Here is a 27655-nt window from a genome sequence, read left to right on the forward strand (position 1 = left end):
TCACTTCAAAAACATAGTTAATGAATTCCAATACGGGAAACAATAAGACCCATCTGCAGTTAGAAAGCACAACTGCAGATCTGCCTTGCTGAAAGAAACAACACGGAGACAAATGGGTCTGCACATTGCCAGCAGCCCAAGTACAATGGCCCTGGGTGTTGCTGGCAAGCCAGCGCAATGTGAGAGCCACAGCTGAAGGTTTAGCAACCAAAACAAGAGGCCGGGACCAAAAGATTACAGAGTTTACAAGGCTGCTCCAGAGCCAATCTTAAGTCTTCTGCTTTCTCCTGGAAGGAGGTTTTCCAATAATTTTAAAAGCTGTTTAATTTGCCTTTTTGAAAGCGCCTCTTTCCTTTCTTCTGAAGCACTCTGCTGCAGAGGCATCAAATAGTTTGGCAGGAATGCAGATATCCTCAAAATTGTGGACAGACACTGGCTTGTACAAAGGGCAAATTTTTCCTTCCCTACCATGTTTGTGGTTTAACTTGGAAAAACTAACTGCAAATCATTTTGTCAGTAGTGAGATTCTATTTAATGCATCTCCAGAGGCAAATAAAAAAACTCCCAAACCCAAACCAACCCCTTCTCACCCCAGAAATCTCATGGCAGACTGTTTTGATTCTCACTCTTACTGCTCAAAAGCCCCTTTTAAGTGTACAGTTTTCAAATAATATTTTCCCAGGTCTTGCAAGGTGACAGACTGGCATCATTTTACATCTCTGCTGTTTGTGGTGTTCCTGCCACGTGCTTTGTGTTAAGTTTATGCAAAGTGTTTCAAGCTCAGCAAACCAGCAGGTGACTCACGGCATTTTGTGTTTTGTAAGTGCTTGAGCCACAAAGGACTTGGGATCAATACTCCTTATCTACGTGAAGGAAACGATGGAGAGGACAATAATGCCAGGGTAAACCTTGAAAGATGTTGGAAGAATGACCCAATTGAGTTAGCTCCTCTAGGGCTTCGGGCCGCAAGGAACAGGGATTTTGTTATGCATACTTTGGAATAGTGCAGGAGATTTTCCACCATCTACTTATTCATGGACTTGCTAAGAATATGTGATTCTTTACCACAGTATTATTCTTCATACAGAACTTAGGTCAAGTGAAATTATTCCTTGCAGCTGCCTTTTTTAGAAACATCTTTCCCGAATTAACTTAAAGAAGTTAAATAAATGTGAATTTGACATGAAAATGATGACTGAGTACCAGTCTTGAACACTGTGACCAGTGATTGATGGTCCTAGAGCAAAAACAAAAAGGCATTACCCCTGTATGCTAATATGGGCAAACAGCAGGTAAAACTGCTTTGAGCTTTTAGCATTAGATTTTCCCTGGTACTGAAGGACTTGTTTAAAGAGAGTTGTGTGTGCAATAAATTACCATGTGAGTTTATTTCCCTCCAGTTGTGATTTGCCACAGCAGCTACTATGAATGTTGTTTGCTTATTTCATTAAATTTGATAAATGAAAAACATCTTTCATAGACAAAAGGAATCTACTTTTAATCTTGCGTTTGTCTTATTTTCCTTTTTGCTCTCCTCAGCAATGGGTGGCCTAAGCAGGATAGATGAGGTAGAGTCTGCACTAAAGTGATCTTTCATTCCTGTTATTTCACTGACAAGAACATGTTCATTTTCCCTGAGTAAATTTATACATAGAAAATACCTTATACCTGAAAATACTAAAAGAGTATATTTTTAAGTCTAAGCTTACCGTTAATGGTGTTTGCATGGAACGATACTTTATTCTAGCTGCATTTAATGGGTTCATCAGCTAATAAGTGGGTTGTAAACATCTCAGGTAATTGCCAAGAGCTCTTAAATTAGTACTGTAAGTTATAAAAGAGAATACATATTCATAGCTCATCGGGCTCTCCAGCAGCCATTCTGTTCATCCGTCTGTTTTTAAGGGCAGGCAAGCAAGACGTTTCAGTGGAACTTCTGTCATTCTCCTTTGTTTTAGTCAGCTTAAAACATTCTACAGTTTCAGAGAAACATACTCAAGTCCTGATGGTGTATTTCATAAGATAAATTCCTAAAACAATACTCACATTTTTGCGTATCCCAGATATAGTTGTTCAGGACTTCTCCCACCAAGTAGAATACATTAATTATTACGGTAACAGCTGCAAAAAAGATTATCTTGACACCTGGGCTGAGGTGCTCAAGAAGTGGGTACACCCACACTCCTGTAACATGGTGAATCCAGCACACCCTGAAACAAAACAAAAATAACAAGCACTGACTCTTATAGCCCTGTTTTACAAAAGTAGCTTGGCCTGTAGGCTTACCTACCATAACCCAAAAAGCAATTATTTGAAAGGCCTGCAAGTTGCAGCTGAACTGGAGCATCTGGATGACATCCATCCCAAACAGACATCACAAATGATGAAACTATGACTGATTTCCCACATTCTTACTGCTTTGCTTTCAATTTATTATGAGCAGTTGGACAATTTTCATTTCTGATGTAGGCAGGTATTTCCTTGCTGCATTTATATTTCTGAGGAAACCCCCGTTTTCGTGCCAAAGCTGGAAACTGCAGCAGCCTCTGTTCCAAGCAGGTTCTCTATCCTAAGAGCATTCAGAGTTCTACAGGCTTTCCTACCAACTCTCTCTGATTTCTGCAGTATCCTACTTTCACTTCATACACATTTGCGTGTTTCTTTTGCTTTTCCTCGCTACACATGGTAATCAGTTTTTGGGTTTGCCAGAAGCATATGGTTTAGATTCTCTTTGAGAGAATAATTTCTTCAGCAACCATGTTTTAGATTGCTCCTCCTTTTCTTTCAGTTACCTGCTATAATTTGGAATCTAGTAATTTTACTCTAGGTAGGATAAATATTTTTTTAAAAAGCCCAAACAAAAACCTCAAAAGTAGTGCCCAGCTCCACAACCAATATGCAGTAAAGGAAAAGGATTGATGGCAGTTCGCTGATGACACAGAGATTTTTAGCATTCAGCTACAGAGGACATTGTTGGTACACTAACTCAAGGGACAGGCTACCAGCTTCACTGCAGTGCAGCCTGAAGAAGCACTCCAGGTGTGTGGTTTTGCTGTGCATGGTTGCAGTGGACACCTGTACTCTCTGATGGGATCGCTTTTGTGTTGAGATCTGATGCGGTGAGTGGTGAAGTCAGAGGGAGCAGAGAGAGTCCATACATTCCAGTAGCTGGAAGTTAAGAAAAGCAAATACTGGCAAACAACTGAGCAAACATCTCAGAGGCTAACTGGGTAAAGTGCTCAGTGAAGGCAGGCTGGAGCTCTGCTGGGCTCTCTTCAAGAATGTAAATATCTTCCTTTCTGACCTGGAAATTTGAGAGAAAAGCTCACAGTGAAGCACAGCTAGAGCAGCTGCACAGACTATTATAGATGAGGATTTCCATGGTTTGCTTGACTTGCTGATGTTTCTATTTGGTTAAGGAAGATTTTTGATCACTAGATCAACAGTCAAAGGCTCCTAAAGGGCAGAGACAGAGAAGTCCACACAAAATTGTTACCATAAAATTCTGTCACACAGGGAGTACAGAATCCCTATTTAACAATCACCCTGGAAATGTACATAGCTTCCCTCCTCCTTGGAAAAGCTTATATTACAGCCAAACCCTTAACATTTGGACACTTCACTTGGGAAACTACATGTGTCAGTAAATTAATCTGCATGATCTAAATGCAGTTAAACCCCCTTTCTCCAAATCACTTCACATATGGGAAATTATCTCTGTACTTTACAGTTATTTCCCCCAGTATTCTTCTGTGATAGAATTAACCTGACAAGATAAAATTATCTATGAAAAAATGAAGGGCTCCTGTGTAACCCATGGTAACAGGGGACACCATGTTCCTTTTGATAAAGATGAGACAGTTGGGTAGAAGGTACTGGGATGCCCCCTACTACCAGGTTGGGATAGTGGGGAATGTCTATTATCACCTAACAATTTTCAGTTTCATTTGCTTTTTTCAGTTTTCATTTGCTTGTTTTTCCTAATGATCATTCTGTGAAAAGCTCCAAGGAAAAAGACTGAAAAAGAGCCAGTCTCTTTTCCACTTACTTTCTCTGGTGTGATGAAACTGCCCAGGACTATGAAGTACAGAGGGACTTTACAAGGGACCTTCTAAACAGCACCTATGTAGCCAACTTCATGAACCAAGTAGAAGTGGCTTTTACTAGAACGCATTTATGCTAGAAAGAGGAAGTATTTTCTAATCCCAACCAATGAGTCACTGCTGAGCTCCTGAATGTCAGCAATCTCTAGTTAGTTCAGTCTTTGCAGACAGCTCATGCACTCTGCTCCCTGCTGTCCAGCACAGGAGCCCACTCCCTGCATGGTGATGCTGCTTGTGCCCTCAGTGTAGCTGTTGTTTGCCTGTCCCCGGGGTGGTCACACAGTCAGAACTGCTTTGAGCACAAGAGGGACCGAGCACTGCTCTGGAGACAAGTGACAAACCCACCTGAGCCTTCTAAAAATGAGCTGCACCATGCCGCTGGCTATGCTGGGGTGGAGTAATATTAGCCTTCTCTCCACTGAGCAGTGACACACTGACTGCTCCGGCATTGTCTGGACTACAAACAGGAGCAGCAAAGGGACGACTGCTGCCATGGAAACCCCAGCTGGTGGCCTTTCTTAGTGGGTTTGTTCCTGCTGGAGTACAGGCGATCTCGAGGCTGCACTATAAAGGGCTGATCAACCATTCGCATAAAGCTTCCACACAAGAGTGCTGATTGCCAATGTTAATGAATGCCTTCAATGTTGCAATTCTAGTAACCATTACTCCTATCCAACCTCATTATTAGTTAAGCACAGGAAAGCATGCATTAAGATTTACTTACGAGTGCAAATCTAGATCAAATTGAAGACTTTGTTATTGAACAGGTGTAAAAAATGTGTTGTTTAGATAGAAATAAACTGATGAGAAAAAGTTCAAACTAAAACTGGACTGGCTACTTCCGAGAAAAAGTTCAAACTAAAACTGGACTGGCTACTTCTGAGAAGATAAAATTAACCCTAACCTCCCTGTGATTTGGAACAGTAGCAGCTGTATGTAGACATAACTGTATTTTCAAAGATGAATGTGTTACAGGTCATTGAGTTCATCTAGCCATTTGTTAGGAACAGTAAAAAGAGAAGGAATGGAAATATTCACACGTTGTATTCAAATTAAAAAGTCTGTTAAAAAAAGTGTTTGTTTTTAGAAATTTTCAACCAGTTGGTGCAGAAATCAGAAAAAGCTATTTGAAAATGCACAGTATTGCTTGTTTTTAACAAATCTGTCAAAAAATGTGACTTTTTATCTGGTTTTCACTTCTACTATAGAGTAGATGTTGCATATCTCTCCTATCAAACTAATCGGGAGAAAACGAAAACTATGCAGGGAACATACACATCTATTTATTCTTTGGATATAGATCATTTGTTAATGAGGAAAACTAAGTACAAAAAACTGTTGGAACCTTGTGGTTTATGTGTACTCTGTCAGTTTAAATAATACAGCTGTAACAACAGCATGTGAAAGACCTTAGTCCTGGTAGAATCGAGCTCAGCAAGTGGGTTATAATGGCAGATAATAACCATGACACACCATGAATTTTTTAATGGGACATGTTGCAAAAGATGGTGTCTCCTTCATGGTGGCTGTTCCCAGCTGTCACAGCTTGGCAGCATTTTGTGGTCTAGACTCTCAGAGAGAGTATCCACTCATTTCCTGCTCAGCTTGAGTCCTTAATCATAATCTGCAGCCATCAACAACCAGTACTACGAGTTCTGGAAACAGAGGCTATTAGATGAGGGGCTATGTGACTTCTCAAGAGCAGCAAATGAAAGGACACAGAATAATAATGCACGACATAAAACGGGTGAAGAGGTCCCAATTCTCTTCCTCGTAACAGAAGAATCACCTCAACAGAACTCAGAGACAAGAAATTCAAATCTGATAATGGAAACATCTTTCTGAATGATACCTAGTTAAACTCTGGAATGCTCTACCCTATCTTTCAGTGCTACATCACTGAAATAAAGACGTTCAAAAAAGTTTTGAAGTATGAAAGTCTGGAAGTCTACTTAGACCACTCCTCTTCTCTAGGCCCTATCACGCAACTCTAGCGAGTTTCTGAAGTCAGGAGATCGTACAAGCAGTAAGAATACGCACAATTATGCCTAAGTTTAAAGAGTACAAGGTATATAAACCATCAAGACTAAAGGATCCAAGCACCCATGTTTTGACATAAGTTTTGGAAGAAAACTCCCCTTGAAGGCTGGTTGTTTCATAATGGCCTGCTAAGCTCTCCTAAAGCATCTGACATTAGCTAATACCTGGAGCCTGGGTACATGACAACTCTCATCTACTATGGCAGCTCATTTCTGGTTACTTCTTGCAACAGCAAATCCTCTCCCAGATCTTCAGTGCTCTTCATATTTCCAGTGACTGGCACAAAGGAAGGCTGAATCCTTGGTTCCAGACAAATTGTAGACCAGTTCCCAGTGGCAACTCTTTAGCAAACAATAGAACATGGGCATTTTCTACGCCTTTATTTCATGATCTTTTCCAGCATCACTCTTTTCCTTTTCCACAAAAAGTGAGAACTTTACCCAGAGCTACTAAAATGTGTTAATGTCTTCCAAAGGAAGTGATGGGCTTACAGCAGCTGAGACTTTCAAAACAAACAAACAAATAAATAATTTGTGGTTGTAGTGTAGCACCAATCTTACGCTTTCAGGGACAGGAGCACAACGACCCACTGAGTTTGTTCTGCTTTTGGTTTCTAATACTGATTGATGTGAGGCACCTTTTCATAACTCCCTCAAAAGACATAGGAGAGTTTGTTCTGCATCTAATCAGAATTCTTAAGATCTCAGCTGTATTAAGATGCTGGGCTTCTTATATCAACAGCCATCCAGACCTAATACACCTACACCAGGAATGTACATAGTTTAGAAATTTTAAAGACTAAAATGTAAGTTCAATAAACAGTCATCATTTACGAAATAACAACAATAATCCCCTCTTGCTCCATTTTCTTAATGCTGAATTCTTCTCCATTCATCTGAGTGGAGAACAATATATGGGTCACAGGACTGTGCTACTGGTGTGGAGTGGCTTAGGCAGCCAGAAGTCCTGGGAAACTGCAGCTGCAAGTAATGTCACATCCAAAACATATTCAGCATGACATGGTCCTGGCATCCTCTGGGATGAACAAAGCAGAAATTTTGTGTTTATGTACAGGTAGCTAGAATGACAGAAACTTAGCAGATTCACTGCAAAGCGTTGTCATCTCTGGAAGTCATTTATTTTGATAAATAATTTTTCATTTTAAATATAGTAATGGTTGCTATGCCTTCTTGAGCTATATTTTAAGGAGCTGCACAAGGAAGTGAGAACATATTACCCATGCATGTCATCTGTGATTGTACTGTTGCTTTGACTGAAACATTTGAGTATGTGGAGGTGGAGGGGAGCCAGAAAGTAACAGTCCATAATGGCTATGTCAGACCTAACAGGCTGGGGACCCATACAGCCTTCTCTTGCTGAAAGCACTTCTGCCCTCCCACCTTCCTTCTGGGTCAGGTACAGGGGACACTAATCTTCCCCTGGCCTATTTCTGCTGCTTCTGTTTCTTCCTACTCTCTCCTGTTCTGGGCAGCTCCAGCTCCAACTCTTTCCTCCTCCTCTGCATTGTCTTATCTATCATCCACTTCTACATCAGCCTTCCACTCTGATTTCAAAGTCCGTCTCTCTCTCCCTCTCCCAGCATTCCCCACTTACTTGGCATGATTTCACCTTTGAAGGTGCTGACTTGTGAGCTGCACGTTTCCTTACCCACTCACTTCTCTTTTAACCCATAATTTTAGATAATTTCTTTTACTTGCTCCCAGGACATTTTACATTTTTGGTGTTTTCTCTAACTACCGATTCCTCTGATCTTCATTAAACTTTTACCACCAGTGCTCACTTCCAAAAGCACGCATGACCCCCCCCCCCCCATACAAACCCTCAGCAGAGCCTAGCAAAGCCATGTTGTGTCTCTCCTGCTCCATCAGCACCAGCAACCTCAAAAATCCTTCTCGTTTCTCAACCCTGCACTTCTTTATCAATCTGACTGTCAATTCTCACCAAGCTTCACACTCTAGCTCACCACCCCTCTCTTCTGGATGTCAAGGTTTGTCCTAGCAGTCTGTGCCAACATCTGCTCTTTCTGATCTTCCTCTCCTTCTATGGAAAATCGCTAGTGGAAATCCTGCAGCAAGCCCGATAGAATCAATCTCAAATTCATTCCACATCCTCAGTGTACATTCCTTTCTTAAATTTGTTCAAGAAGAATTCCGCAAATTACCCCATCTAAATGCTCTCCCTCAGCAAATCTACGGAACTCTCCTAAAGTCACTTCAAGAAAAACTTTATCTTCGAATGAAAGTTTAAAAGCTCTTTAAATAGATTTACAAAAGAATGAAAGAATTAATCAAGTCCAAGCTTGGCACATGTGGAGGCAGCTCCTGGTGGATTTGAGATAGCAACAAGAGAGCAGATCAAGTCTTTTGCTCCCAAACATGCAGCCCAGCACGACTATGGCAGTGGAGTCAGATTCCTAGGGTCTGTTTTTTTGGCATCCTGAAATGCTCAAAAGTAGAGGGAAAAGTAAAACCATTTAAAATAAACGTATTTGTCTCAGTTTATTTTAGGGACATATTAAGCTCTGATATTAGTTACCATGAGGTCATTCTTGTTACAAGGAGCAACACATTTCTGGCTCTTTTCTGTTCCTTGACAACCAACTCCATACACTCATTGGCAGAATTTTCTGGTAGTACTGGCAAACGCTTCAGTTTTCTTTTCACTGTCTAGATTTAACAATTCAATAAAAACTGTGACCTTTTCAAGCCATGCTAAATAAAGCCAATAGGCTTTTCCCATCTTATCCCATGGCCTCGGTCCTGAAAGTCCATGTATGGTCTGCAACAGGCAATGCAAGTCTGAATGCTCTGCCTGGGCACAGTTCCTTAAGAGCATGGGAGAGCTCCCTCTCACATAGAGTGCATGAGCTAAGTGTGCCTACTCAAAAACTCTCTGACTGAAGGGAGAGCATGCAAAAAACAGAAAAAAAGAAAAAGCTTTTACTCTTCAAGAAAGGATGTTTCTCAGAAAACAAGTCTCTGAATCATGCTCAGGAGATATCAGGTTATTTAGCTATGTTCTCACAATTTCAGTGATGCTATTCAGAATTGTTTGCCAGTTTGCTAATTTACCAATTATACATAAAAAAGCACTTGCTATTCCACCATCTCTTTCATACATGACAGATTCAGTCACATATGAAATGAAACAAGCTTTCCTCTACTTGGAGTTGAAAAAAATGCATTCACAGAATCAAACCTGAACAACACCCTCCACTATGTTCCTTTCCAGTTAAAAATGCAACACAATACATAAAACATGTAGCATGGTAAGAAAGTTTCAGCTGAGATGGGAAGAGAATTCAAAATTCAAGAACAAAACATGAAGAACATCTGATTAGCAACTGTCTTCACTTTATTCTGAGAGTTGCAGTGAAAATACTTCTGCTGAGGGAAAAATGAAGTAGGTAAAAGGACAAATTCTCAAGCGGCAGATTCCTAAATTCTAATTAAAAATACATAAAACAAGAACTAAGACCCAGCCTGGGACCCATGGTCAACCCTAAGTTCAAAGTAAGGAAGTTCCACCAGGCTGTATGAAACTAGGTCATTTGCAGGTGTAGTCTAAGTCTAATACACCAAGCTAACCTTGAGGGTTCTGCCAACAAGGACAACAGATCTGAATTTAGGAATTCCAAGCCCTCTCTACTGCAATGTGGTCACGTGGCAGCAGGAAGACAGTGGATTTCAGCTGCGAGAAGAAGGCACACCCTGAATGAGAGGGATGACAAAGTCCTCACTTTTCATACTTTCTGGTAGATTTTTCCAACCTGTGAGTGTGATATATCATATTGATATAATGGAACCAAGATTTGGCTTGCAGCCTAAAGCACATCTTGGAGAGAGTCTTCAATAGAACCTGCAGGCTGAAAGCAGAACTTGCAAGGGATGGCACAGTGTAGCTTGTGTCTGCCTCCACTAACTCGCAAAGGCCTCCTTCCATAACAGTAGGAGAAATAGGTTGTATGTGCATAATTTAGCAGGATGAACTTTTAAGATTGTCTCAGCCCATTTATAGAGAAATCACAAATTGGAAGAAGGTGAATCACTTGAGAGTAGCCCTATCCATTTTGGAAATAATATATGTGTAGGCAAAACCAAAAAACAAAGCAAAGGCAAAGGGAGATGACCATAGTCTGTCCCTGGGTATCTGCTTAGTAATTAATTTAATGCAGAATCTTCTCCTCCTGCTTTACTTGTCCTACAGTTTTCTTTTACCTTGTAGCTGCAGGATACAGATGCACTGTAGTAGGCATGTTCAAGCTAGATGAGTATCACACTGATACTGTAGCAGATTCTTAAAAGATTTTAAGACACATATGGTTTTATTTCACTTGTGAAAGTGGATTGTTTAAATTTAAAATTCTTATTAAATACTATTGCATGTATCTACTTAGATAATTTTGAGAAAACAGGAGTTGCTGGAGAAGGTCAAGTCACAGGTAACTCTGCTAATCTGTCTTCAGGTACCATCAGAGGAAGGTCAAGAACTATCACAGTTAAGCATTACTATATGTGGGTTAAAAACATAATTACGTTTTTCCTGAAGGAACAATCATGTGCCTTTTTTCATGAGGCTGCCTTTATCTTACAATTACAAATATTATTCTTTTTTAAGAATATGTTTGTAAAAGTATTAAAAAAAATTAAAAAAAACATATTAAGTATGTTTATAAAAGCAAATGGCAGAATGTGGCTGTTGTCCTGGGACACAGCATCCCACTTCAGCTGGATTAATAGCATTTTATGATCACTCAGTGTGCATGGATATGTATGAATAATGGCTTCTCCTTCACTGGACTAAAGGGAAAAATTGCATAGTTGAAGCATTGTGATAGTACTGTCTTGAGACCATGTTCTTCTCACATTAGTTTTATCTCACTTGGTTGGTGGAAATTTTGGAAAATACATTCTGAGCTGAGAGAAAGATGTTGTGAAGTGAAAAGAAAGAATATGAACAGTAAACAGGGGGTCATGAAATGCAGAAAGGATAAAGGATAGATGGTATCAAAGGAGAACTATAAATAAAACAAAGGTTTAGTGAAAAATAAATACTAGGGTGACCAAAGTATATTAACTCTGTCATGCAAGTCAGGTACTTGATTAGAAACTGCCCAAAGACTTAATTAATGTTGTGTAAGAAAGATTATTTCTGTTTTAGTTTCATTTCTCACCAACATTTGCATTTCTTAAAACAAACTTTAGAGTATTTGGATTACTGACTTATTCTGTAATCAATTTCACAGAAAGAATTCATGAACTAGTAAAGAAAAAAGACAGTGTTCTATCTTTTCTGTTGCCGCTTAAATACTGATGCCGGAAATCATTTGCCTATTCTCAATTTTATTTGATAGAACAAAAACCCTAGGCAATAAAACTAAGGTCCAAGAAAAACATTTAGCTTGAAAAAAGGTTGAAAAATGTACCCTTGGAAAGACCACTGCTTACATGGGATTGTTCAACAAATTCCTGTTGTGTGAGGTTTGGCATATACTTTCTAAAAATATAAGCATCTGGGGAAACCAGACAAAGCCCAGGTCTTGGACCAAACGAGGCATGCAGCGTGAATCTGTTAGCGATTATATCCATAATGAAATATGTGCCCAAATTTAGCAGTACAAAACCCCCAATACAATGTGAAAACACAGCATGTACAGCCCTTACCATAAAATATAGCCAACAGCGAAGGTGCACACTGCAGCCAGTCCACAGCTCCTGCTGGGATACTGATGATGTGTTGTTCTCATCTCGATTAATACAAAGGGCAAAACTGTTGTGTGCTGGAAAAAAACAAAACAATGGGGAAAAACCAGGTGATATAAATGGTTCTCTATATTTTCATTTCAATTGTACAATAAGAAACTTAATCGCAGAAACCCGAAGACAATTCTTGATGGTTAGAAAGTCAAGGTAAAATAACTATAAAATTGATCAATAACCCAACCAGTATCATCTCTATATTGTTCAACTGTTTGAGAGAGCAGAGGAAAACTGCGTATCCAGAACGTGCTTTTCCTTTTGTTCAGGAATCCAAGGCAGATACTCAGTGAGTAAAAAGGGAATGTGTCATGAATGGACACAGGTCCCAATCCCAGTCTGGCCCTGAAGTTGCTCTGTGATCTCTGCCACATCATTTCAGTTATTTTGACCATTATAGCTAGGAGGCAATGCATCTAGTTTTCAGAGACTAAGTACAAACAATGCCAAATGAATGAATACAAATGGAGGTATTTAATGCATCTGAGAATTAGGTTTAAATGTATCTAAATCTGGGAACTTGAAAACAGGGGACATATTTTCAAATGATAGCATCAATACCTCTGTTCCTCCATCTGCAAGACAGAAGCAATTATATTCAGAAAGGTGTTGTGAATCTTAATTTGTTAGTTGTGCAAAATAGTTTTAGATTCCCAAATGAATCATATGAAAGCCAAAGCTGTAAAAACCATTTTCAGCCACTTGTCTTTATTTAGCTGTGAAACTCCTTATTTTGTCATTTTCGCATACTCATTTCCTACACTGCCCCTTCTGAGAAGGCCTGTTCATCCAATTAATGTCAGCAGCATGAAAAACTGCATCCAGCCTGCGCCCAACACTCAATGTCTACATTTCAGAGTGCTGGCAGGCATGAAAATATACATAAGTAAAAAACAAATGTGCCAGGAAATAAACCCCATAATTCCTTAGTATACAGCTCACTTAGGACCAGCATTAGTGGCAACTGCAGAAGCATACCCTGCCTTGCCTCCATGGGGCCAAGTTATTGCAGGCATCTAAAGGGAATTACTTCAGTTGAGAGCTTGGCTCTGGGGCTTGATAAGACCAACTATGAACTCTCCTGCCCACTCCACAGGAAGACCTGCAGGTGTAAGGATTGCAAGGGCAGCCTAAGTCCTAATCCAGGATCAGTCCTTCCCCAGGTACTTGATCACCAACTGGAAAGGAAATTTATGGTGTACACTGGCCACATTTTGCCATCATGTAGTTTTGGGGAAAGCTGGAGAGTCGGGTTTTAAGTTTGCAATAATCAAAATGTAAACCCACAGTGACTTTTCACCTGAATGCAGATAGGAAAGGCACGGAGTAGAAATATCCTTGCGTGGATTACAGGTTCAACTGAGAGGAAGCATAGTGGGGTCTAAGCCTTTAAAAACTGCAAAGAAGAATGGTTTGAATGGGAAATGGTAAGATAATGGAAATGCTCTCGCTGAGAGATGTAACATAATTGAATTGGATAACTGCTCTGATTTTCAAGGCATTAGTAATTAATGACTAGCATTTGGAGAATGTCAGGCGGATAATACAGCTGTTAGGGGAGGTTTCAATTTCTTCATCTTTTAACAACTTGTTCCACCCCCATCCCTTTAAACGGTATAAATCAGCATCAAGGGAACGCAGAGATGTTTTACATGTGGTCTGCTATAAAAGTGCCCACCATTAGATGAGAGGTCTGTGAACTGCAGAGGACCTTCAGAATCCATGATCAGGGACCGAGAGCAAAGCAAGCCCTGGAGATTCACCTGCTTATCTTGTGTCTGTATGGAAAAGGTCTCCAGGCAGAGAGAGATCAGTGCCTCACTCTGAAGAGCCCCCAAAGCAGAGCAGCTGGAGACTGTGCAAATGTCTTCTGCCCTGCCCCCGTTACTTACTCAGAGAAAAAACCAGAAGACAACAACGACTATTAATTCCAAACTCCACCCTTGATATTCCTTGTACAATGTATTCTTGTGATCCAGTCACTTAGTTTTAGCTCTACATTCTATAAAGGATTGTTACAGAGCTTGCGAGCTTGGTTTCTCCATGTAAATGTTTATCACTTTCAATACTGCTTGTTGACGAGTTCCTCATTGATGATAACAACTCAACAGCTTGCCAATTAAAAAGTAGTTAAAATAATTTCAGCAATCAAGCCTTAATCTAGAATACTCTTCTCCTTTCCCTCCTCCCAATTCTTGTGGTTATATAACAAAATAGGTTATTATTTTCCTAAATTCTCACTTCTGCTCTTTTCTAAAGGTAAGGGGTGGGGGAATAGCGGATAATGAGCTGTGCCACTGAAGACTTTGTGTACAAAACCCTTTTAAAAGTACAGTGGAATTAGAAGTGTAAGGAAAAATTCAGAGATGTGTATCTTTAATCTCAGTCTGTTAGAGTGAATGTCAATGCTACATGCAAACACTGCAGTTTTACAAATTTAGATGAACTTTGGTTTAAAATGTTTTTGTGAAAGTGCCACTCTAAAAAGCTGCTTCAGACCCTTTACTAAACCACAACCAAGATAAAATTTCCTTTCTCTACATTTCAGCTCCTCCAAAAACCTTGATTTAAAAAACATGAAATTTTGTAGTCTGGGATATCTTCTATCCAACAGTGCCAATTAAAACTCTAGACTGAAGCATAGTGAAGATGATCAGGGATCAAATATGCTTGCAGTGGGATCCATCAGGGCTGGGTATTCTGCAGGGGGCCTAAGATTTCATATCCTCTAATGTTTTTGCCACCTGATTTCTGAATAAACAGGCCAATGGGAATCGGAGGCTTACAGAGAAAATAGCATTGATATTTCCTTGACCTGCCTAAAGATCACGCTGTGCTGATCAAACATACCTGACTGGTACCTCTGGGACTGATCCTTTTTACTTGCTGGCACGCAGCAGGACAAAACCACATTTCTCACCTTGTTTGCCAAAGTATCTCCAGGGGCTTGCTTACTTCAGAGAAGACTAAGGAATGAGGAAGTTCAAATAACAAGGAGGTTTAAATGGTAAGGATGATTAGCTGCTCTAACAGCTTTCCAGTAGTTGCCATTTTGCACCATTAAAAGTTTTTAAGAACAAATACATAATCAGAGTATAATGACTAGGATAATATTATAACAGTAGTAAACTATGCTAGCACTACTAAATAATGCTATATTGATAAGGCACTTTTATTATGGAGTCAGTAGTTACAAGCAAAATTATATTTTTACCTGGATACCTTATTCTTCTCCAACTGAGACCAGGTGACCCTGTGAGATAGTTTTGCCTGTATGACTGCGCTGACACAAGAGACTTGTGCTGAGCACCACTCCCACTGGAAGGCAGCTCTCGCTGCACGTGTTCCCTGTGGTGACCGCAGGCTCAGGGTAGTCCCCAGCCCCCAGTGCGGCCCAGGCAGCAGTGGGGGAGATAACAAACCCTGTATCATTAGCAGGAGCTCTTAGACTGAACTTTTTCAGGGCTCAGTAACTGTATCTACTTGCAAGAAAATGTTCTTGGTCAGCTTCTCCAGCCGTGACTGTGGAGCTACCTGCAAGGTGTCCTCCCAGCTGCAAATCCTGTTTTATTCTGGAGTGCCAAGACAGCAGCCCTCAGATCTATTTTCTACCCCTCTCTGAAGGATTCATCTGCCAAGACCACTTTGTGAGCCGAAGAGTTGACCATAAGCCCCCATTACCCAGCCACAGCATTGCTCTGCTCAGACCCCATCACTGCCTGCCTCTGCTGCTGCTGGAAAGACAACTTTGACAGATCTTTTTGCTAGGAAGTGCTGGTCTCAGCACAGCAGAAAGCTACAACTTCCTCCCATTCTGTGTCTACCACACAGCATTGCTTTCCAGGGACCCATCGCCTACAAGTGGTGAAGAAACATGGCTTGCCAAATCTCCAGCTCCTAATAATGATGCATGAAAACAGAGAAACCAGCACAATGCACAGAGCCTGGATGAAATGTGCAGGAAGGTTATCATATGGAGAATCTGATCCACAAGACACTCTGGAGACCGACTCCACAGAAGCAACCTCTGAGTGAAGCTGAATTAGCACTCGCTATAAAAAAAGCCATCCTGGGATCTGCAGGTGGATTAATTCTAGAGCCACAGTCACAGCTTCCTGAGAGAAACTTTGCTCATTAATAACTCTTTAAACTCTATTACTAAGATATGTACCTCCCCCCACATGGTATATATGTGCCTAATGACATTTGAGACCAGAAAGTCACATTACAAATATGCACCACAACTGCAGTGCTTGGGAGCTGAGCCTTTGATAGACTGTGCTTCCCCATTTTAGATGTGTTCTGCAACAGTTTGTTGGAAAAAAAGATTTTATGCAAATTAAGTACATTAACAATGAGTTCTGTAATAGTCTTTAGGCAATTAAGTGCTCATTCTTGAAAGCCTGATTATATATTTTATCTTCCAACCAGTAAGTGCTGCTTTTTTTAACACTGGTTTCAACAGTACCTTATTTGGCCTTTTCTCCCTCCCTTAACTATGTTTTAAATGGAATGTTAAAACTTTTCAAAAGATGCTAAACTGACTGCTTTATGTATTGTATCTTTAGCACAAACAGGGTAGTGATGTCTTTCCAAGTCATCCTCCTGATCTGCACTGACTGTCTAGAACTACCTTTATGACAAGGAGTTCAGTCTATGGAGGCATCTCAGATGCCCAGGTATCTTGCAGAAGTTTTGTACAAATGGTTAAACTGTTTGAGCATCACAAAAAATGTGATTATAATTCACTTCAGTCAACAGACTGTGACTTGTTACTCAATTTGATCAGACTAAAAACTACAAGGTATAGGACATTTTAGTTCAATGGACATACTGTGCACCTCAGAGGCTGACATCATGGGCCTCCTGGGACTGCTGGTGTGCCCTGCAACAAGGAGGCTGCAGATAGGTTTTCACCCACAGAACCTATGCAGCCAGGGACCTGGAGGGCTACATCTGCCACCCAAAGCTGAGTCCACATCAAAGCCTCTGCCCTGGCAAGGGCAGCTGCTCCAGCATCTGCTGGGGAAACCACCCTGCAGCACACTGCCACTGTGCCTGAGACTTACGCTGGTACAAATTTGGCAGTGTCCCCCTTCTTTGCACCCTTCTGTGCAAACTGCTGTTTGCTGGCTGCCTCTGCTTTCTGCCTTTTTAAATTTGCCTATAAAATATAGTTTCCATCAGCAGGATGTTACCCTTCCCCTTTTTCTTTTGAACTCACAACGAGATTATGTTGCTAAACAGCTGCTCCAGGTCAGAATGAGTGAAAAAGTCTGTCTGCCACTCCTTCTTCCCTCTCAGGGGTTTGTGCAGCACCTTCAGATAAAGGTTTTACAGAAACCACCAACTAACTGACCTATGCCCATTCCTCTGAATTTAAAACCACTTCTAGTGTGTTCACCCTGGAAACCAATACTAATAGGCCTAAAAATCCCTACAGTTGTAGTCAGTGCCATTTGTAGAGTAACAGCAGCAATAAAACTCCTTTTTCTGCATGCTCCTAGCAGAGTAGCATGGAAAACCAGATCAGGAACTAGTAAAATAGGGACATCATTATGATTTACTCCTTGAGAAACTTCTGAGAAAGGAACAGCTGGCAAGAGAGTATTTATGTGTCATCTGAAGGATGATACCTTCTACCAAGGCAGCCTAATCCATAAAGAGAGCAGCAGGATATCAGAGCTGGGTGCATAATAAATTGGAATCCTTGAGTGAGTCTGAGCCCTTATGAGACTGAAAGCGCTGGTAGCACTTTTCCTCTTACAAATGAGAAATTATGACTATTAAATGAGACATGCTGATGCACAGGATGCACTCCAAGGCAGCCACAGACGGCTTGCTAATTGTTATGGTAGGTTGGAGGGAGGAAGAAGTATTATATGATCTAAACAAAGACCAATACCTTATAATGCCATAAAACACATAAGAGCCAAAGATAACCATTTTCAATCAATATGAGAGTGTAGAGTTCTTTGAAAAGAAAATTAACAGTTCCTCTTTAATGTTACCCCCTCTTTTCCTCTTTTCTGTAGATAAACACAGTGGACATGGCATTCCTGACTTACGAGGAGTTGTATCACTTTCTCCACGCATACCTGATGTTGACAGCTTTGATTTTGTTTCTTCTGACACATGCAGTATATACAATATATTGGAATAGCAGTGTCAATCTGATCTCACCCTATGACTGTACTAGTGCCACAGAGGTTATATATAGGCATTTATCTATAGAATTTCCACGGTGCCAGTCACTAAAGCACTTCAGCGCCTCAAAAGCGTTACTAAACATACCCTCACAGCAGCCCTGATCTGTAGGGGCAGGATATCCTATCCTTATTTTGAAGAAGGGCAAGATGAAGACAGCATGCTCACTCAAGGTCACACAGGGTAGCTATGGAGGAATGAAGAACCACATCATATTCCTCAGTTCCATTCCTGAGTGTTAGCCTAAGATAAGCATGCATATATAGAGAAATAACAAAAATTTGGTATGAAAGCCAATCTAATCCTTCAAGTTTATAGCTCTGAGACATCTTGGCCCTTTCAGCATTTATCAGCTGTTACCCTGATTGACCCCCTGTCCTGGTTCCCTTCTGCTTTTGGAGGCTTCTTCAGTTGCCTCCCTCTGAGCTGTCTGTCTCTCTTCCATCTCAGCTCCTGCTGCTCCAAGCTGCTTTCATGCAGCTCCCATCCTTAATACCTTAACATGACACACAAAATCTTGGCCACTTGGACTTGAAACAAGATGATGGTAGGGACCTAACACGGCACATACAGTATAGTAAAACTGTGTAAAACCAGTGCCATGTTGCCAAATGGAACAGCATTGCTACGCTTCACTTTCTTTAACTTTGTTTAATTCAACGTAACTACTTTTAATGCTTGTCATGTATGCAGGTATCATTAATACATACCAAGTGCAAGGTCACATAAATCACCTCTCTCCCTTTGCTGGGATCCTTTAGCCAGGCTTTCGTGTTTGTTCTGTGCTGTGCCCAAACTCTCCAGTCAGCTCCTGCCAGCAGGCACTGCTTGACCCTTAGGAGATTTTTAAAATACAAGACAATCAACAAAGTCCTGGTTCTGTGCACTCAGCCACAGCTGAGCAAACCCTGGAGACCCTAATTTACTTTCAACCTCCAGTCTTTATTTTTGCCATGAAATCCTTAGAAAAAACACACTATTAACAACATGGAATATACACACAGATATATCCTGTGCAAGAAGCACTCATTAATCACAGTGTTATGCAAAGTAATTTTTCTACGTATTTTGCTCAGTTTATTTGCCAGTCGAACCACCTGCCCTAGAATTTCTCAAGCTACTATTTGCAAAAAGGTTTATCTAGGCAAAGAAATATATTGTTGTCTCTTACAATTATCCTTAAAATCAATGCTTATATACACACACACACACAGAGACTTTTACATGTATTACCAAGGCTTAATTTGCATGAACGAATATTTTACTTTTTTGCAGGTCATGCTGAAAAAGTGCTTGTAAAGTCATTAAGCCTCATGTATTCCTAGCAAAAAAAATCACTGAAGAGAGCTTGAAGATGTATTTTAGCAATGGTTTAAACAAGATTACTCATATGGAAAACAGTATTCCTCTCCCTGAAAAGCAAAATCTTTCCATATCATGACTCCAAGGCCTCAAAAGGGGGAAAAGAATTTGTATCAATATGTTTTCTAAATCTCTTTAACTGACTTGAAAAGTTTATCAGTACATAAAATATTCTATATTAAATTCTAGTATCTGGCAGTCTCCCAGAACTAGTACTAAGGCTTTCACAGGAGGATATTTTTGGTTTTGTGATAGCCAAAGTATCCTCTTTCTAACCTGAATACATTGGCCTCTGAATCTGTCACTGGTCCAGGACCAAATATTGCTTGTCCTGGGCTTTGGGCCAGTATAATTTGGGGAAAGAAATTCCACATTTGGGAAAATAAAAAAACCATTATTTGTCAGTTTCTTTTTCAAGTGGTGACTCTTTGATGGTGTTCGGAAACCTAAAATCTTGGAAGTGGTTACTGAGGGACTGGATTTATTGGGTGTTGTGTAGGTGAGGTAGCCAAAGGTCGAACTTTGGTCTATCACATGATGATTGCAACTATCTGCAATGTGGTTCAAACAATTTATCTCACAGACATTGTTATTATCTTTATTTAATTATTTCTTTACATTGCACATGTAAACTCCTTTAACAAATAGCTCTAGAGGATGTAACCTCCTAAGCTTTTTTGTTGTATTACAGAAAGCAGTAGCAGACTAAGGTGAGAACAGTCTCACTGCTGCACCCAACACTCTGTCCAGTTTTACTGGACGTGCATTGCCCTGAGTCTTCTGAACAGCATGTACTCCATTGCAAGGCAGAGCTGCATGAGGGAAGAGTTCCTCAAGCAACAGTGCATGTGACCAGAACACTACCCTACCATCTCTGCATCCCTGAAGCCTGTGCAACAGTGCAGGGCTAAGCTGTGTGCCAGCAGCTGCACACACGCCGCTACTGCTGAGTGACCCAACAGACGGTGACAAGCCGTGGCCAGGCACCAAGGCAGCTGCTGGTCTTGTACTCTGTGCTCAGGATGCAGAAGGCCAAGGCTGGGTCTAGAGGCATCACAAGATTATTAAGACCAGGAATGACTAAGGCACTAGCATGTGTTGAGGTACAGGGAAGAGGGGGTATGTGGTGAAGGTGCAGAGAAACCAAGAGGCATGGGCTGGGTTCCCACACTTGTTGAAAGGCAGATGGAGTAGCAGGTAGGGCTGAAAAACTTGTTGAGGGCAAAAATGAGTTTGTGCAGAAAGGCAGGGGAAGATGAACAGAGATGCAGACTTGCTTGTGGGTCTCCTAGCTGCTTCTCCTCTGCAAAGAAGGCACGTGAGCAAACAAGCCTGGGGAACATCCTGAATGAAGGCCTTCTGCCACAAAAACACACTGACATTCCCGACTTGCTTTTCACACTGTATGACACACTTTATTTAGGAGAGTCATTTTGCTTCAAATGCAATTAGTTCTAAATGCTATTGTTCATCTTAAAACAATTGTTATTTTGATTGATAGTAAAAGCCTACACACCGTAGTAAAGACAGGATTGTCGGGCACAAAGACATTATAAAATCTATAGCCTGACCCTTTAAAACCCAACTTGAACTGTCAGATTTGACTTATGAGACTAGTAACAATAGTGCTTCATGCAAAAAGCATTAGGTTAAGGCTGGATCAGGCTAAGTTGCCAAACACACCCTGGCATAATTAATCAAGAATATTTCAAAAACAGATTGCCTCCAAGAGGTTATTGATTTCCTGTCACGACACGTTTTCCTCATGAGGTGCTACAATGCTATGTATCTGAGATGTGCTGGCGTGTATTTTTCAGTGACTAAGCCTTGATCTATCTTCCTGGATTCCTGCCACTGGTGCACTGACATCTGCAACTACTCATGTTTGACAGTCTCATGCATGAGCTATGTGGCTTCCAACTTGGATGGGATTAGTATAGGAGACTTTCAGAATACTTCAAATGTAATTGAAAGCAGATAAATACAAGGGTCTCAAGAGGGTGGCATGCTTTTTACAAATGGAATCACATTAAATCACGCGTATAAATGCTTGGACTAAGAAAGATCTCAGTGCTAACCAGTATAGTATGCAAGAAAGTGTTTGTCCTTGTTCTTAAATATGTATGAATCCTGATAATGTCACTTCTTTCTAAAATCTAAATACAGTGCATGGCTGAAGTGCAGTTTAGACAAGCATGAAAAGGTACACATTTGGGGAGAAGGTCAGGAGAAGAGGAATGTATTCAGAGACTGACAGGTGCTCTGCCTTTCACCCATGCCTGCACTAAGGCATTCATATCTTCTGTGAACCATCCCTGCCAAGAGATGAGATCTGAAAACAATATACATCATGTAACTTAAGGTTATACTGTTACAGTGTCAAATATCAGTAAATTACAAGTGATGTTTTCTTTTAGAGCAAAATTCAACCACGTTCCCTACACAGAACACATTTCTATTTATCTGTTTTTTCTCAGAAAATGTGGACATTGATATTGTAATCTGCAAATGTATTCTGTACATATTTACTGAATACTGTAAAATAGAAGATGCAAATAAAACTGACGTTAACACTGCCGTAAGGAGTTTATCTTTCACATTTCATTACCTTTTTAGACTCTGAACTCTGTAAACATAAGTAATCTTGCTTTAACACAGATAATGCAGAGCTTGATAAGAAGAAACAAAAAAACCTTTCCGTGGGAAATGGCCTTTCTTGCTGTCAAATACCTTTCTGAGGATTACAGTGATGGGCAATATACAAACATCACGAGAGGACAGTGATACTGAACATATATAATATCAAAGGGCTCCAAGACGATCAGGTTGCAGTGGAGCTCTGTGACATCTGTAGTATTAAAGCTGTGGGCTTCTCTGGGCTCTCTTGCAGACTCTGGCCTGATTTTTTTCTTTTCAGTTTAATGTTGGTATGCCTGTCTCTGCTTTCCTCACTTACAGCTCTGTCCCCAGCCAGGCTGATTTCACTGAGCTGTTAGTGACCTGCATGGCTTTTCTATTTTAAATGTGAAAAAAGGAGGAGAACTAGAGACAAAATGTGATACCACACTGTAGCATTTTTCCTAGCAAGCAGAGGACCAGAACAGCAGCAGTTACCATGTATAAGGTGAGTTGTTGCTGGGAGAGCAGTGTGTGCACAGCAGGGTTGCAATGGGATGAGTGGTTTCATGTCTCGTACTTGGGAGAACCGTGAATGAAGCAGGACTTCTTACTCTGCTTGGTATCACAGCTCCTATAGTGGAATAAAGTCCTCAAGAATTTCTGCTCCAGCCTCCCAGATGAGGTTCAAGGTAGTTAAAGTGAAGTACCCCTTTCTATCCCACAACCCTGATAAATGTGGCCTCAGGAATTCATTACTTTGGTGATAATTGTAGTATCATAATGCATTTCTTTGGTACTAGAAATTTTATCTGTATTCTCCTATTGCCACAGGGATTCCAGACAGAACTTCCTTTGCAGCACCTGCTCATAAAGCTGTACAATCAGTCTTCTGTAAAGTTTTGTCACGCATGCTTCAGCTGGTCTGAGCTCTTCTGTGCTGTGGGATGGATGCCAGCACTGGGACTGAGGTGACCCACATATGCAAATGGTTCATGACAATTTTTCTTTAAATGTAAGAAACACCTTTTTTTGACTGTGAAGGTGATCAAACACAGAAAATGGTTGCCCAGAGAGGTTGTGGAGTCTTCATCCTTGGTGGTATTCAAAATCTGACTGGACACTATCCTAGGCCACTGGCTCCAGCTGACTGTGCTTGAGCAGGGGGTTTGGACAAAACAATATCCATGGGTGCCTTCCCACCTCAGCCACTCTTTGGTTCTATGACCCTAATGGCCTGGCTGTTATGGTCACTGGCCTTTATACCCAGTCTTGTCAGCACTCAGTGCCTCTTGTCCATCTCCACTCCCTGGCCAACAGTGTAAGAAGGTGCTGCATTTTGTACATCGTCTTTGATACCACCCCTTTGGTTCTTGGGTAAGAGCAGAAAAGGAAAGAGAGATGAACCAACCTGATCTGCAGTATTTCTGCCCTCTGCCCTTCTGAAGTCTCTCTTGAGTATTCTCTCTGGAAGAATCTCAGTATTTTCTTTATAGAAATGTAACTCACCATTTTTTAACTGGGGAGCAGAAAGATGATAGAAAAGCCCCAGTTCTACATGTTTCCCTCATTGTTAATGGTCATATTAATGGTGTGTGGGTGTGTGTTTGAAGCAGAAGATTATGGAAATGGCTTTCAGGTGGGAACAGACTGGCCAATCACTACATGTATGTAGTATGTATAATGTTAGCTATAACATTGTTCTGTTGCAGTACTCAAGTGCAAGAATTGTGGAGTCAACCCTTATAAACAAGGAAGATCACTACAAATGTGTAATTGAAGAATAATTGTGATCCCAAGCTGCCTGAGACTATCTGATTGACCTTATACTGGGGAATGGTGTCTGTTGGGAATGGGAAAATGCACATTTAATTAAGAGCACTTGAACTCCATAGCAGTGATATTTTCCACTGGGACGAAGTGCTAAGGATAACCTTAAGAGAAGGTTCTTTTCTAAGAGAAAGACCAAAGAACCACCTCAAGTGCATTAGGCTGCAGTGTAGCTGTGGGAGCCAGCATGGTGGGCTAGGTGAGCCCAGGAAGCTGGGTGAGAGAAGGGAGACTTCTTCCAAACAGAAGGCTAGCTGAGAGAGGCTGGTTAGAGCCTCTCTCTCCAGAACTGGAGCTGCAGCCACCTCAGCTGTGCTGGCTGAAAGACTGACTGGCTCAGATTTGGGTCTGTGCCAAGCCAAGGCAAGAAGCTATGAGGAGCCCATGGTGGAGACCACAAGGACGGCAGCTACTTTCCCAGGACTGAGTAAGACTGACTTAAGAGCATTGCAAAGGCAGGGCAAAAGAAGAGGAGACTTACCTAACACTGTTGGTTTATTCATTATGGGCTTCCCCGGGGCATTCCCCCCCCAAATAAGGCTATATTTGCTTGGAGCCACTGCTAGCAAGCAGTTAAGCACTGCTGCTCAAGGGCACCCAGGTGTGTAATTCACTTCTGCAAGTTGCTAGGTGGGGTCTTGTGCCAGTGTTATTTTCAGCAAGAACACCTAAGTGATTGAACCCGCCTGTGTGACTGGCAGCAGCGCTGGGTAGAGAGAGGGTACATAATGTACACACACTCGGCACTCTTGTTTCTTCTTTGCTGCTGCTGCTGCTGCTGTAGTGCATTCTTAATAGGTTACTAAACTTTGTACTGGCACTCCTGCAGAAGGGACCTGGCAGTAGAGTACTGTTTGTATTTTAATTACTTGACCTATTGGCCTGCCTTGTTGGGCAGGCTTCTTTAGCCCTGTAACCAACTTCTTAATGACCTTCACTATTGAACAAAATTAAAATAATAGGAAAAGCTTGCTTCTCTGATGGAAAGTCCAAGGGCAGAGGAACTACTACAAAAAGACTTGGTATTACTTTATGGTCCTCAGATAAATCCTAAACTTTAAACAGCTATCTCTAACACATTCTCCAGTGCATGACACTGCTTTGTCATCTCAGGAGTATCAATTACTATTCTGCCATTTTACTGCAAAACAAAGGAGTGAAATAAACCAAAACCCCAAAGTTTTTAGTGAACTGGGACAAGAAGTGCAGTAAGAGACCCTTGACAACCCTATGGGACCAGCTGTCAGGATTATCAGAGTATAATTCTTTATAACGGTCTTATTAACTAAACAAAGTTCTGACTGTCAGTATGCTTTATAAAAATTCCTATCAACCCTTATAATATTTCTGTGAGACAGTGGGGAAGAGAAACAAAATCACTTTATCGGTGAAGACATGCACACAGAAAAAGAAAAAGCATCTGGTCTAAACCAAGGCAAAAGGCAAACAGTGATGGATTTTGAACTGGAATGCAGGTGCTGAAAATGCCTTCCACTGGGCTCAGCCCACTATAACACTCCCTTGTCAGGAGGTCAAAGTCGGAACAATACTAGTGGGAAGCGCACAGCTACTTAGGGGCATCAATGTACTGACCTCTTACATTCATGGCAGCAGAAGAAAATGATGTGGATAAAATCCAGTAGTTTAGGCACCCAATCAAAGCAGATTATTTCAAAATTTTTATTAAATGTGAGCTCATCTTCCTCTCTAAATGTCAATGTAAACAAGCTAGAGGGAACACAAAAAGGCCAGAGGAATACTTGGGCTGTTGCCTGCTAAATTTATTCTTGTTCTGACCCCTCTCTTCTGGTGAAAGCGGAGAGCAACTGGGGGCTTAAAACCAATGGACTTCAGCTTCAGGGCAACTTAGACAGGTTCCATGAACCTGATCCCAGGCTTAGCAGCACGCATTGTAGTGACTGATATGGTTGAGATTCAAGGATCCATGTCAGGTCTTCAGTTGGGCACAGCTCAGAAAGCAGAAAGGATGCAGCTCCCTGACTAGGGAGCCAGGAACATTATCATAGTATTTGTGAAGGAGTTTCTGTACTGTTTCCCATCTCCCCTTCCCAGGAAAAGTCAACAACACCTTTAGGAATAATCACAAGTCTAAAGAAGCTAATAGAAACTGTGTGTTTTAGAAACAGAACCGAGTTTTCGTAAGTATAAATTATTTACATAATTAAAGTCTGTAAGTGGCGGCACTAACACCTGTGCCTTGATCCTTCAGGAAACCCCTACTGATCCTCCTCCTCTACTGGTAGCTGAGACACAAGCTCCTTTCCCAGGCAGAAGGACTGAAGGAGATCTCTACTGTACCTCCCCCGGTGTACTTGACAGATGATGGACTGTTTTGGCCAAAAAGTGGAGAGACCTTCTCACTCTGCATCTGGGAGAGGTCAACAGTCCTTCTGGCCAGTAAATCCTCTTCTAAGTGTTGAGAGTTGCAGAAAATCAACTGTTTACAGCTGTTTTTGTGGTGCACGGGTTAATACAAAAATAATTTATTTTTGTGAAATGCAAACAATGTGGATTTAGCCCTTTTCAAAAATTTTAAAGTAAAAAAAACCTCTACTTTTTCCTCTCAAAAATAAAAAATTGTTAAAGTATTTATTTGAGTCAATCAGAAACATCTTTTTACATTAAAAAGTATAGAAACAGAATATCCTGAATTGCAAAGGACACACAAAGATCATTGAAGTCCAACTCCCCAAGAGTGACCCCAAGAGTCACCCCATGTTCCGGAGAGCCTTGTTCAAACACTTCTTGAACCCTATCAGGCTTTGTGCTGTGACCACTGCCCTGGGGAACCCAGTCCAGTGTCCAACCACCCTCTGGATGAAGAGCTTTATCCTAATATCCAACCTAAACCTGCCCTGACACAATTTCATGCCATTCCCTTGCATCCTGTCACTGTTCACCACAGAGAAGAGATCAGTGCCTGCTCCTCCTCTTCCCCTCACAAGGGAGCTGTAGAGAGCTCTGAGGTCTCCCCTCAGTCTCCTCATCCCCAGGCTGAACAGACCAAGTGACCTCAGCTACTCTTCATATGGCTTCCCCTCACTCCATCATCATGGGTGCTCCTGATTAGAAAGGTGTGAAGGCTGAAGGCAGCAATGTTGGTGCCCTGCCATGATTCCTTTGGCATGACTTTTCCAGCCCCTGTGTTCCCTGAGCTGAACTGGCTTTCTGAACTCTAACCCTAATCCTAACAATAATGGAACCTTGGTGCTAAGGCTGAGGTCCATTATCACCATGGGTGACCCAGACTAGAAAGGTGTGAAGGCAGCAATGTTGGTGCTCTGCAGCGATCCCCTTGGCATGACTTCTGCAGTCCCAGTGTCCCTGGAGCCTTAGGCTTTCTGTCTCTCTGAACCCTAACTGTAATGGAATCTTGGCACTGCTTCTGAGGTCCCCAGCACAACGGTGGGCCAGATTAGAAAACTGGGGAGGCAAAAAATGATGGTGCCCTGCTGTGATCCCCTTGGCATGACTTTGCCAGCCCCAGTGTCCATGAAGCATTAGGCTTTCTGTCTCTGTGAAGCATAACTTTGTTTGAATTTAATATGCGACCAGCTCTGGTGGTAACGTAATTGACCAATGATGTTGAAAAAATGTCCCAATGCCTACTAGAATTCCTTTGAGAAGAACAGATGCATGTAGTGGGACTGAAATATAGTTGAAATTGGAGGAAGTATTTGGAAGATCTTGCTAAAAGTC

General features: G+C 41.2%; 1 protein-coding gene across 1 annotated transcript in view; it reads right to left on the reverse strand.

Moving 5' to 3' along the window:
- The window catches only part of AIG1 (androgen induced 1), a 123584-nt gene that overhangs the window by 1596 nt on the left and 94333 nt on the right, over positions 1–27655 (reverse strand). The window contains exons 4-5 of the mRNA XM_032101982.1: positions 11828–11943; positions 2047–2210 (exon numbers count right to left, since the gene is read on the reverse strand). Coding sequence (XP_031957873.1) covers positions 2047–2210; positions 11828–11943 — 280 coding nt within the window. The remainder of the gene's footprint in view (positions 1–2046; positions 2211–11827; positions 11944–27655) is intronic.

Source organism: Corvus moneduloides, chromosome 3 (genome assembly GCF_009650955.1).
Source record: "Corvus moneduloides isolate bCorMon1 chromosome 3, bCorMon1.pri, whole genome shotgun sequence".
In the NCBI taxonomy this organism is placed as follows: Eukaryota; Metazoa; Chordata; class Aves; order Passeriformes; family Corvidae; genus Corvus; species Corvus moneduloides.